A 14,455-nucleotide genomic window follows, 5' to 3' on the forward strand; every position below is an offset into this window, starting at 1 on the left:
AAAAAAAAATTGTTGTCATTAAATACCCAATCTTTAATTAGAAGTATAGGAATTTTAACTGCCTAAAGTATGTATATATGTGTTATTATCTACAATTCTCCACTTCTTAGGGCACTATTACAAATAACCAATAAAGTAAGCCTTTTCTTTCCAAGATACTGTCTTATCATTTAACGAGTCAAGAAGACCACTGGGGTTTCTTCCACTCTATAATAAAATGACTCTGGAGAGAAGATCTCCTCTGCAGAGAAGATAAAAAGGAGAATTTCATCTGTGTATTCTAATTCTGAAAACAACATTCTATTAAATATTTATTGGTTGTGGCTCAACCATGAGTTTCTATGGCAGAGAAAAGCAACTTTTTCTATAAAGGGACAGACAGAAAATATTTTAAACATTGCCTGCCACACCTGGTTTCTGTCCCATTCTGCTTTGATTTGGTTTGTGTCTCTTAAAAAAAAAAAAAAAAAAAAAAAACAACTTAAAAAATTAAAAGCCAAGATTCTTAGCCCCCAGCTTATACAAAACCAGAAACAGGGGGAAGGTCTGATTTGGCTCATAGGGTGTAGTCTGCCAAGTCCCTATCTACAGGACAAACTATGGACCATATGCACATGCTAGCTAAAAGAATACAAAACAGGATAAGCAAATCCCTGCCCTTTGGGAGATGAAAGCCTAGAGAGATGCAAACAAAACTGAGAAATGAATTGTGTTTAAGAGGTAAGTTCTTATAAAACCAGGTATGCTTGAAGGGTTGTATATTACTGAGCTTGGAGGTACTTTCAGCATTAAAACAAACCTTTCACTTTGGCTCTGACAGGTCAGAATGTAGACAACAGAAAGTCCAAAGTAGAGAAATCATAAGGACCCTTGAGGTTTTAATTCTAGTTATCCTCTACCTAGAATCCTACTGTGTCACTTCTTCCACTGCTAACATACTGGTAGAAACTAATATAGTCTCTTTGTTTTATTGCAATAAGCGATTTAAGTGATCTTCCTGCTTCAGTAATTTCCCTTCAAAATATTCTCAATACTGCAGGCAGACTGATGGTTCTAAAATAGAAGCACACATCACTTCTCTGCTGAAAACTTTCCAAGGATTTTTAAGCTGAGTAAGATGCGAAAGCCCAGGCCTTGTTTGCTTATGAAGGCCAAAATGATTTCTGCCTAACCTCATGCCTCCTCCTCCCTCTGCTTCAGACAAATTGCCTTTTCCTTGAACTTTCCTATTCTGCCTCAAAGCCTTTGCACTCACTGTTCCCACTGAATAGAACAAGTTCCCCACACACCTTGCTTGCTCAACTCTTTCTGCTAAAATCATCTCTGCAATATCTGGCTTCTCCCTTCCCTACACCTACACTTTCTGTATGCCCAATTTATTTTCCCCATAGCATTTATCACTATGTAATGAATAATAGTGACTATATGTTATATTTTTGTTTAGGGTCTTCTTATATCTAAATAAGGGGTAAACCACATTTTTTAGTGCTTGATGCTGGAAAATAAGATTCAAGGTTTTTTATCTAAAAAACTTAAAACTTTGGCCAAATGTTTGTTTTTTATCATTAATCATGTCTTTTAGCAATTTTCTTATACTAAATTTAACAATGAAAGATTCATTTTAATAAAAAGAATAAATTTTCTAAGTTTTAAGTTGCTACCAAACTATTTTATAATTCAATTCATATTGTAATGATAGATCATTCTCTCAAATGAAAACACAGACAGAAAAATAAAGACTTACATCATTTGTGTTAACATGCCAAGCCATATCACCATAAGATACCAGTTGTCCATTAACATAACACCGAATTTCACTGTTCCTCCATCGATTGTAAATGTGGACAATGCTGATCATGTACCACTTAAATAAAAAAAAAAGCAAATATATCAATATGTAATGTTTGGTTATTATGGTCTAAAATGCAGTTATAACATTCATAAAACCCTACAAGAATATGCTGACAGGACTATTAATGATCATCTAATACCACTTCATCAAGCTCCCCCTCCAATCTCTCATTTCACAGATGGTAGAAGTAGCACATAAAGAATATTCTTGGAGAAGACAAGAACTACAACCCCTTGACCTCCAGAGTGATATTCCTTCCACTATACCAAGATGTGAAATTGTGGAAATATAATTTATTTGTGTTCATTCATTTAAAATTTACATTGTGCCAGGCACTGCAGACACCCAAGGCTGACCAGTTCTCCTAGAATTTATGAGCTAGTAAAAGAAATATATATGACACAATTAAACAAATGTAGAATTATAAATCATGGTGATTACAGTGAGGAGAAAAAGAACAGTATAAACTGAAAAAGAATAAACTAGGATTCTACTTTGGATTGCGTGGTCAGGAAAGATCTGTCAAAGAAACAACATTTTAGCATCTATAATAAGATTTAGGTAGCTTCAATTTCACAATTTAGATTTAGTAAATCCAGTGATAATTATATAATTAATAACTTAATGTGGGAATATTTATTAAGAATAAATGAATGAGTTCATATTAAGTGCCCATTTTACAGTTACTGGTATCAAAAAGCATTTTAAGTACCTATTTTAATATGGATGGTTTGATATCTGAAACAACCTTTAGTCGCTTGAGAGTTAATAGCCTAAAATTGAGCATATAGAAATATTTTTTTCTAAAGTATAGAAAAATACAAATGATTTGTAAACATTTGAACAAGTATGCTTTCTGAACGGGGGAAAATTAACCGGTTTCTCCCTCCCTCCAAAATATAAAATACAAACTTTCTTCTACAGATTATTTAAATGCACTATTCAATTATTTCATATATATTTTGAGAAATAAAAAGTTATAATAATCCTTAATCACTAAAATATAAGTTATTTCAAGGTATCTAAAATACTTTGAGCAAAATTCAATTTTGTTCATTTCAATTTAGAAAATAAAAATAGACTGGACACGGTGGCTCATGCCTGTAATCCCAGCACTTTAGGAGGCCAAGGTGGGCAGATCAGTTGATGTCAGAAGTTCGAGACCAGCCTGGCCAACATGGTGAAACGCTGTCTCTACTAAAAATACAAAAATTAGCCAGGCGTGGTGGCATGTGCCTGTAATCCCAGCTACTCGGGAGGTTGAAGCACAAGAATCACTTGAACCTGGGAGGCAGAGATTGCAGTGAGCCAAGATTGCACCACCGCACTCCAGCCTGGGCGACAGGACAAGATGTTGTCTCAAAAACAAAAAACAAAAAAAAAACAAAAAGAAAAGAAAAAGAAAAACAATAGTGTGTTAGAGAACTCAAAAAAGTCAGTAATACAAAACAACAGTGTCCTTCTATAAAAGCAAGGTCAGGTCAAGACATTTAACTGTCTAAAATGCACATCCTTTTTTTAAGTTTTTTTTTCATTCCAGGTAATTATTAATTTATTGCAAACTAAGTCTTCCACTTGATTCGAAACCAACATATATGTTAGCCCTGATTAAAATCAGAAGAGAAAATCTTTAATGTAGTCATTTAACAATTGTTTCTAAATAACACAAAATTATCAAGAAGAAACCATAAAAAAGAGCATCAAATAAATTTAAGAAAAATCTTACAGAAGTTTACAAGTATAAGAATTAAAGTTTGCATATATTACCTTCACTGAATTTGAAAATATTCAACCAGAATGCTACCTAAATAACATAGAAGATACAAACTTTATATTGTGGAGTAAAATGTGTAAAAACTTTGCATTTTTAAAGAGAAGGGACACAAATAAATGCCTACATATAGGCAAAGATTTCCTGCCCAAAGACAGTTTTAAGATAAATACTAGATGTAATATTATACTTATTGGTGTACTTGCTATAAAACAAAGTACTCATTCAAACAATACTTACTGAATTCTTACTACTCCAGATAACTCAATGTTCTTACTACTCCAGATAACTCAATGTACTGGGCAGCAAGAATTTTACTTCATAAAGACATGAATTGGATTCCCAAGTTACTAGCTCTATGGCTTTTGGCAAATTACTTAGCATCTCTGAAAAAGGGGAATAATAATGCCTACTTTATGGATTCCTTGTGAATATTATAAATAGATAATATATGAAAACTATGAAGAAAAGTTCCCAATGTATTTGGCACCCATAAATGACATACCATTAACTAAACTGCTATTTTGTTTTTATCTACTATGTCCTCATGATGAGGTTCATTTATGCTAAAATTGATTATTATTTACCTTTCAGAATCATTCATTCATTCAAAAAATGTACTGAGAGCCTACTTTATGCCAAGTATCTTGTCCCAACCTTGGATCATGGGTATATAAAGACAGACAACATATACACACTGAAGGAAGTTTCACTAGAGAAACAGTTATGAGAACAATAGAGAGTATCTAAAATACAGATGTGGGAGTAATACAAGTAATTACTATAAGTAACTGGGAAGGAAAGACAAATAGAGAAGAAAGACTATCATAGAAGTATGCACTGAAAGAATAAAATGAACCGTAAAACTAAGCTTTAAGGATGAAAAGGAATTGTTCAGTAGACAGGGGTTAAAAAAAATTCCAGGCAGAATCTTCATATGATACAGCACAAATGCTTGACAAAATTTTCCTCAGTGTGTAGGTTTAGCAGGAAAAAAAACAAAAACAAAAACAGGCAAAGACCAGTTTGTAAACAGACCTTTAGGAACCTGGCCTTTGTTTTTTTCATAATGTGGTATAACCAAATAATTCTGAGGAGGAAAGTTAAAACGATGAGCTCCATAGTTAAAGAAAATAACTGCAGCAATGTGGAGGTGAGATAGGTAGGCAAGTGTGGATAAAGACAAAACTGAAGAAACACTGCAAAGGTTTAGGTAAGATACCATAAGCCGCTGAACTAAGACAAAGGCATTAATAATTTTTTTTTTTTTTTTTTTTTTTTTTTTGGGATGGAGTCTCGCTGTGTCGCCCAGGCTGGAGTGCAGTGGCCGGATCACGGCTCACTGCAAGCTCCGCCTCCCGGGTTCCCGCCATTCTCCTGCCTCAGCCTCCCGAGTAGCTGGGACTACAGGTGTCCGCCACCTCGCCTGGCTATTTTGTATTTTTTTTTAGTAGAGACGGGGTTTCACCGTGTTAGCCAGGATGGTCTCCATCTCCTGACCTCGTGATCCGCCCGTCTCGGCCTCCCAAAGTGCTGGGATTACAGACTTGAGCCAACGCGCCCGGCCCTGGCTAGTTTTTTTTTTTTTCTTTTCTTTTTTTTTGTATTTTTTAGTAGAGACAGGGTTTCATCGGGTTAGCCAGGATGGTCTCGATCTCCTGACCTCGTGATCCGCCCGCCTCGGCCTCCCAAAGTGCTGGGATTACAGGCTTGAGCCACCGCGCCCAGCCAAAGGCATTAATAATTTTAAAGTGAGGATGGGAGTTAACTAACAGAACTGATAGGAAGTGTTAACATACAAAAGGGGAGTCTAAAATGGCTTCCAATTTTCACTTAGATGGGTAAGGGTACCATTCACTTAAGATAATTAATACAGAAAAATTATTCAGATTTGGAGTTTATCAAGGTTTGCTTTTGGTTATAACAATAATATATGATAAAATTAAATGAATGAATAAACAAATGCACTGATTAATGAGCTGATCCCAGTAAAGACCATAGTACTTATTCACAAGAAAAGTAACTTTTCTCTTTCCTTGGTACATCAAACTGTACTCTACAGATGACACAAGTGAGTTTTTCAATGGTTAAAAAAAAAAAAGCCTAACTTTTGATCTGATATACCTTGACTAAAGAAAATAAAAATAAACTTGGAAACTATGTGTGCATAGTGATATTATGTATATACAGTGAAGTCTGCATTTAGTTTGAGACTCAAAAAGAAATTTATAAAAGGACACAACCAGTAATAAGGAAAAAAATGATCTATATTAAGAATCCACAAGATATATACATATATAAAGATATGAAAATAAATTGAAGATTAAAAAGTACAGCATGATATCAACAGTAGCTAATATGTCTAGAGCACATATCACCATTAGGTAACATGCTAATGGTTTATATCCATTTTCACAAGTTCTAACAGCTGGTTAAGTAGTGCAGCTTGGAAAGCAAAAGTTTTAATGTAAAGATTTCTTTTTGAAAGGCCAGTAAATCTCTTATTAGGAAGGATAACAACAACTTAGCTAGGGCATCTGTGGAAAACTAAAGAAAGGAATAAATAAGAGAATGAACTTATTATAATGAAACACAGTAAAAGCAAATATTTGTGATGTTTCAAGGTTTGTGAGAATCTTCACAGAAGACTTTTTAAAATCCACATCATTCTCTGGACCTGCTCCTAACTAGACCCCTTAGAATCACTGCATATTGAGAGCTTTACAAAGGAGAATGTGTTTTCCACAAGTAAACAGTGAAGAAGACACAAAATAGAAAAAGTGAGAACAAATGGGTTAAAGTGCTTTTTATTGGTTAATGACAATTTCATTTGGTTATAACTTCACTCTAATTGTCTGCATGTGTATTCTTTAAACCACTGTTTCCTAAAATTGTCTGATGAGAAAAGTTACCTAGAATATTTGTTAAAAACACATAATCCTAACATGAAAAATTATGATACCAACAACTGTACTTCTAATCAATTCCACTGAAATTCAAAATAATTTGGCACTTTTAGCAAACTATCTTGGTCTCACCTTAATTCTAATAAAACAGAATTTCCAGAGCAAAGGCAATGTGACTGGTATTAAAATAATCTATTTGTATTAAAAAAGAAAGAATACAACATTATAATGAACAAATATATGTATTCAGAATCATTGCTTTTTAAACTATTTTCTAAGTATATATTAATGAATTATTGTTAAATTGATATTCTTTAATAGAAATGACAGTAACTGACATTAAATATAAAGCAAATATTTTTCGTTAGAATCATGTAAAATTTAAACAAATTTTTGAAAATACCACCCAAAATAATTTCTCTGTATATAGCAAGACACACATCAGATCGTAAGTAACAAGAAAACAAACAAAAAAGATATGAAAAAGAAATAAAGACCTCCCCCTCACCGCATATGGGTTCATCATATCTGTTATGATTGTACCATTAATCACAAAGAGTAAGGTGATATTTCTGTCAGGAGAAGTCAGTGTGCCCTAAAAAATGTTGACAATCTCACTATCATATACCCAAGCAAGAACCCTGAACCTGGAAGGGGACAAAGCCTTAAACATGTGTGACGGGAACTCCTTTGCACTCTGTCCTTGTTTTCTTTCATCTGGACTTTCAGATAGTTTGTTACTCTGACACAAAGACGGAGTCTGGTAGACAGGCAGGAAAATCTCTCTAGAAAATGCCATCTAATTATGAATGAATTATCTCTTATAATTCTAATCATACAGTTGCACAGTTCTCTGCATTTTCTCTTTAGAGCAGTTTTTAAAATGTGTTTTGGCCTTGTCTCTGCTATTATTTAGGATATTAAGTAAAGACACATTTCATGAGCCAAAACTAATAGCACAGCAACATTCTTCTCCTTGAAGCCAGCATTATTAAAGCATCAGAAATTAACAAAACCTTCCATCTTAGGAAACAAGACTCAGAACTACTAGGATTAGGTGAATCTCCCACACACACACAAAAAAAGTAATGGTGCATTGCTTAATCTGAGGGTTTAACATTTAGCTTTTTTAAAAAGGGGCAAATATTTATAAATCCCTAGTGCCTACAATGGTGTCCAATACTCAGTAAATAATAAGTATTTATCGAAAGAATGCCATAGAACAGATCACACTGAGATAATGAGAGACGGTAACAGAAATGCATCACAGAAGATCAAAACACTTATTTTATAGAAGATAAAAATCAAACATAAAAATAAAAAGGAAACACAGACAAGGATAAGAGAAAACCATTAAAAGCATAGGAAAACCAGTGAAAGAGAATACTACAGAGGTTATAAAAGAGTTAAGAATTCTGACATAACAGGTGAGTTATAAAAATATTTACTTTTACCTACCTTGCGTGGCTGAAAATCGTATTTCACACAATGCTGAAAACCTTTCCCTTTGGACTTCAATGATGTGACTATTAAACAGTTGCCAACAAAATGAGCAGAGTAACCAACTCCTTTGCTAGTACGAAAACTGCAAAGACAACTGACAATGGTATAATATCCTCTGATAAAAAGAACTAAACACCTAATGGCTATTAAACATTCTTATGAAAATAAAACTTATTTCCCTGTACAGTAGAAGCAGTTTAATATGTGTCAAATAAAAACTAAACAAAAATATAAAAGGTTTAGTTATAAGTAAATATAAGAAATTTAAACTGGGAAACAAAAGACTATGAAAGCTTTTAGTATTTCAATCTAATATCTCAGAAATACTTAAAAACAAATTAATTGCCAACAAAAACCTACCACCAAGTAGACTTTATCTACTTTTAAGGACCATTTGCAATCAGCAAATACAGAACACGCTTACACAAAGTTCACATTTTAAATAACAATCTGCTCTATAATCCTTTGAAAAGAGCTTACAAATTAAAAACAAAAAGAAAAAAAAACTTGGTCAGAGTCAAGGTTGATAAATAATGCAGCTGATCAAGTAAAGCAGTACATTTTTAGTTTAAAAAAATAAAAAGATGTAACTATGAAATATAGTTGTTTTCTTCTACAGAAGCATTCCCCTTAGCTGTAAATTTAATCACAATGTAGAAAAATGTTTAATCATTGAAAAATGAAGGTACCACTGAAATTAATGTATGACCTCCCAAAATGACCACTCTGAAGTCCAACCCCATTTATGTTTGGAAGTTCAGATGCTTATTTAAAACTTGCTCTCATTTTATCCATATATAATATTTTATAATAGAACTTTAGAAGATAGTAATAGGTCACGTATTTCTTTGCTCACATTTCTGACCCAGCCATTAAACAAAGAGCTTTAAATACGATTCTCTCATTAAATCCTATGGGATAGACACTATTACTATCCTCATCTTATAGTTGAAGACACCAAAAATACAGGGTGAATAGTAGGTGGTGAAGCCAAAACTTGAACACAGGCAGTCTTATTTCAGAGTATTGCAAGTATTAAATGAGTTCATATATATAAACATTTACAATGCCTAGCATATAATATGGCAATCAATGAATGTTTGATGTTCTTATTCATAAGTATGCTGACTGTGCATCATTACTGGCATACTAAAATTACCAAGCTTTCAACCCTTACAGATCAACACATTGTTAGGTTGATCAACTCATTCTAGTTGTCCACACCAAATAATCTTACCTTATAATTTCTTACGTAGTTATTATTAACAATTTTCAAGCATATGTCAGTTATGCTAATAGAACAAAGTAAGTGAAAAGGCAAAAATGAATGAAATCTGGTAAAAGTTTGGAATTTTTTTCAGGGACCAGCAATCCTCACTAAAATTCCCACAACTGATATACATTGAAGGAGACTGGGACAGAAAGTCTGTACCTTTGACTTTTAAACTGTAATTGAAAAAGAATGATAATTGTGAGGCAGATGACCTAGAATCAATAGCAAAATAAATGCATATATACACACATAAATAAAACTGATTTACAGTGTCTTCACAGTTTTAGCATATATACATATATATATATATTCTAAGTTGCCTTGAGACTATACATTTATAGAATTCAAGTACTTAAAGAAAAAAGTCCTAAAATTAAACATTTACTTACCAATAAAGATAAGGTTTATCCTTGTCAACATTAATGTTATTTAATGGATCCATACGAAACCAAGTGTTTAAGGTGAAGCCATTCTGATAAGGCCACTTTGCAATAGGAGGCAAGGCAATTGCCTACAAGGCAATGAGAAAAGGTACAAAAGTATCAGTTAAAGAAATGTGATAGTAGCTAATGTCAAATATGGCTTTTGCAGATTAAATAACAAAGTATAAATATCAGAAAATCACAAACAAATCCATAAAATAAAAGCTAGTATTTTATTAAAACAATCTAACTATACCTAAATAGTATTTGTTGATTATAGAAGCATTCAATTTTCAAATACTCAGTGAATTAGATTTTCTCTCTAGGTTACATAGCAGGTTTCAGACTATACTCCAAGAAGTCCCCATCTAGTTTCATCAGTATACAGTCTCTTACATATAAGCCTCCCAATTTCAGTTTTCTATGGTTTATGCTAGGTTTTCAGTAGTAATCCATTTGGTTAAAGGAGATTGAATATTTAAAGCCAAAAATGACTGAGCTAGAAAATGTTAACGGAATCAATATTGAAGACATGCAAGCATTAAGAGAGAATGTTTATAATGCTAACAACATTGAAACCAAGAAAGGCAAAGCATGACATTTATTACTCAGAAACTTAACCACTGATATTTATAAACAAAAAGGATTCAGATCCATTCAAAAGCAGACAAGGAAAAATAGCAATCAAATAAAATAGCTATCCCTTGAAAATAGCACTCAAATAAAATGTAGCCATTCTAAGGAATAAATGAGAAAGTAGCTGATTATTTCACCTGACTTCAAGAAACATCTGAATGGATTTATTTATTTTCCTAGGCTTTATCCAAATTCTACATAAAAGATAATTACCCATTATGATCTTAAAATTAACCTGTTCCCCAAACAGATCCTCATATTGCTGATAATGGCCTTTCTCAAATAAAACACGGCCCTTCTATGTCAAAAATCTTCTACATTCAGAATAAAATTTAAATTTCTTCAGGTTATACAAGACTTCCCACATGCTATGGCTCCAACAAACCCTTGTGATTTTATCCTCCTCTACTACCCAAACCCACATTCCAAAGTACATCTAAATATACCAGCTATTCCACTTCTTTTACAGTTCCTCTTTCTATACATCATGTTGCTTCTATCCAAATCATTCTTCCTTTCAACAAAATCTCAATTATTCTTTAATGGCAGACTAATATGTTCCTCTCTGTGAAGCTTTCCTGGACTTCAACCTAGCGTGATTTCTCTTTTCAACTGTGTTCCCATAGGTATGAGTACCTAAATCTACAGTGTCATTTATAACTCTTATTGTAACAAGCTGTATTTGCATGTCTAGCCATCAGAGTTCTTCAAGAGTAAGGAATGTAGTATACTCCAAGCATAATGACTGAAGATATAGAAAATACTCTGTAGGTGGCCAATAAATAATCTCAAAGTAGTCAAAGATTTCTAAGTACTTGTTGTTAAAAAAAAAAATACACATACACATGTACGCATGCGCACAAACACACACACATATACACACACACACACACACAATTTCAAATGAAGAGTTAGGCCGGGCGCGGGGGCTCAAGCCTGTAATCCCAGCACTCTGGGAGGCCGAGGCGGGCAGATCACGAGGTCAGGAGATCGAGACCATCCTGGCTAACACGGTGAAACCCCGTCTCTACTAAAAAAAAATACAAAAAACTAGCCGGGCGAGGTGGCGGGCGCCTGTAGTCCCAGCTATTCGGGAGGCTGAGGCAGGAGAATGGCGTAAACCCGGGAGGCGGAGCTTGCAGTGAGCTGAGATCCGGCCACTGCACTCCAGCCCGGGCGACAGAGCGAGACTCCGTCTCAAAAAAAAAAAAAAAAAAAAAAATGAAGAGTTAAACCCTATAGTAACCTTTCAGATTTTAGTATTTAAGCCACTAGTTCAGGCAGTTTTATTATCATACAATATAAATAACATTTTATTGTCAAACAATATGTAACTTTTCTTGACTCTTTAAAACAGGGAATATTTTACCTTGATCTAATAGATGAACTTACATTCCAAATATATAATGAACTCTTAGGATAATAAGATAAACAACCAAAATTTTTAAATGAACAGAAGATTTGAACAGAACATCACAAATGAAGATATAAGAATGGCCAATAAACACATGAAAAATGCTCATCATGATCAGTCATGAATGAAATGCAAAATTAAAACTATGATGAGGTACCATTACAGTAGATTCCCCTCTTATCTGTGGTTTCATGGTTTCAGTTACCCATGGTCAACCACAGTCCAAAAACAGGTGAGTACAGTACAGTAAGATATTTTGAAAGAGAGACAATGAGGGAGGAGAAGGAGGGAGAGACAACACTCACAAAAGTTTTACAATAATATATTGCTATAATTGTTATGTTTTATTATTAGTTATTGTTGTTAATCTCTTTCTGTACCCAGTTTGCGAATTAAACTTTATCACAGGTATGTATGTAGAGGAAAAAAACATAGTATATATTATATACATGGTTCAGTACCATCCACGGTTTCAGGTATCTACTGAGCCAGTCTTAGAACATATATCCCCCATGGATAAGGCGGGACTACTGTACACAACCATTTAAATCCCTCAAATTTAAAAGACTGAAAATGTCCAGGAGGCAGATCAAGTGGGACTCTCATACACAGCTTATGAAAATGTACAATGTTCTAATACAGAAAACAAGTAGACAGTTTCTCATGAAAGTAAACAGGCAGTTACCATAAAACCCATCAATCTCACTCAGGTATTTAATCGAAATATAAGAAAACATATGTCCATAGAAAGACCTGTGCTCAAATGTTCACAGCAGTTTTATTTATAACAGCCAAAAACTAGAAACTCAAAAGTCCATCAACTAGTGAATGGATAGGATGGATAAACTGTGGTATATCCATAAAATACAATACTACTCAAAAAAAAAAAAAAAGACAAGAGAATAAAACAGTAATTAAAACTACAACATAAAAAATTTCAAAAGCATCATGGTAAGTTAAAGAAGCCTGATACAAAAGACAATATACCAGGCCGGGTGCAGGGGCTCACACCTGTGATCCCAGCACTTTCGTGGGCCTAGGCGGGCAAACAGCAGGTCAGGAGTTTGACAGCAGCCTGGCCAACATGGTAAAACCCCGTCTCTACCAAAAATACAAAAATTAGCTGGGCACAGTGGCGGGTGTGTGTAATACCATCTACTCGGGAGGCTAAGGCAGGAGAATTGCTTGAACGGGGGAGGCAGAGGTTGCAGTGAGCTGCGATCACACCACTGAACTCCAGCCTGGGTGACAGCAAGACTCCGTCAAAAAAAAAAAAAAAAAGACTATACTGTATGATTTTATTTATATGACAATCTAGAAAAGGCTAAACTACAGGAACACAAAGTAAATCAGAGGTAGTAAGGAGTGAGGATGGGTAGGGGGGAATGTCTTCCAACAGGCACAAGGGAATTTGGGGAAGTGATGGAATTGTTGAAATCATTATATAGTAGTGGTTGTATGACTTCCAAACTCATCAAATTGTACTTTCTAAACTGGTAAATTTTATTATATGTAAATTAAACCTTACTAAAGTTGACCTAAAAATAAATAAATAAAAATCAGCACATGTATTTAAAACTTACCGCAGCACTACAACCAGGGAAATTGAAAAAAGTATCAGGACCATGTCTCTGTGGCATCTGATTAAGAACTGATAATAATTTTACTGCATGTCTTGGCTGGGGAAACAATAAAAGAAATAAATGTCATTGTACAAATTTAACAACAATACTTAATATACCACGTTAGCCACTGGACTGTTTTTTAACTAGAGAGAAAATTAATTTTAAATCATTTATAAAACATTTACTAAATCATTTAAGAGGAAAGCAATTTCCATTATAAATTCAAGTATATAGCTCTCTAGAGACAAACTTTTGAACATTAAGTATTAATGAACTAATACTGAATACCTTTCCCTCTGACCACAGCTTACCCAGATTCCACTTTCTCCTCGAAGCATGCTGAACAAAAGCTTCAACTCCTTGACAGTGATGCTGTAGCTGGCAAGAACCCCCAACATATCAACTAGAAGATCTTCAAAGGAAAATAAAGTTATTCTGAACTCTAGTCATGAGCTGCCATCTGTCAAGGTAATATACTTTTTGAAAGATAAAAGTTGTCATTGTCATCTCTCTCTATATATATGTATCTAATACAGCTAAATGTCCTCATGAATAGCCATCCCAATTAACAATTTTTAACTCATTAAGTAACCAAAATAATTTATTTCAATTATATGATTTTCCCCCATTAAATCACCAATGCAATTAAGCTCTCTTAGCAGAAATGTAAAATAGATTTTATATATTCCCAGAACACATACACACACACACCACAACACAGCCTGCTGTGTGCAGGGAAAGGTAGGTAAAAATATGAAAATATACAAAGATGTAAAATTGTAAATTGGTTATTGTCAAATGAAAAAGTAACAGCTGACTATATTGTCTTTCAGAATTGTCCATTCTTAATATATTCTTGGTATATTCCTTGGCCCACTAGCAATTTTTACCACTTACTCCAGGTGAGACATTATTCCAAGTGGTTTACATATACTAACCTCACAAATCCTCATACCAAGCCTATGAGGTAAGTACCATTTTTATCCCCTTGTAAAATGAGTAAATTGTGGCACAGATAATTTATTCACATTGCTCAAGAACACAGACCTAGTA

General features: G+C 33.8%; 1 protein-coding gene across 4 annotated transcripts in view; it reads right to left on the minus strand.

The window, feature by feature from the left end:
• The window catches only part of LOC105486020 (neurobeachin), a 747,447-nt gene that overhangs the window by 629,589 nt on the left and 103,403 nt on the right, over window positions 1-14,455 (minus strand). For all 4 annotated transcript variants that reach the window (XM_011748656.3, XM_071081645.1, XM_071081644.1 and 1 more), the window contains exons 3-7: window positions 13,714-13,814; window positions 13,361-13,456; window positions 9,695-9,816; window positions 7,988-8,114; window positions 1,745-1,864 (exon numbers count right to left, since the gene is read on the minus strand). In XM_011748656.3, the coding sequence (XP_011746958.1) occupies window positions 1,745-1,864; window positions 7,988-8,114; window positions 9,695-9,816; window positions 13,361-13,456; window positions 13,714-13,814 (566 nt within the window). The remainder of the gene's footprint in view (window positions 1-1,744; window positions 1,865-7,987; window positions 8,115-9,694; window positions 9,817-13,360; window positions 13,457-13,713; window positions 13,815-14,455) is intronic.

This window comes from Macaca nemestrina, chromosome 16 (genome assembly GCF_043159975.1).
Source record: "Macaca nemestrina isolate mMacNem1 chromosome 16, mMacNem.hap1, whole genome shotgun sequence".
Classification (NCBI taxonomy): Eukaryota; Metazoa; Chordata; class Mammalia; order Primates; family Cercopithecidae; genus Macaca; species Macaca nemestrina.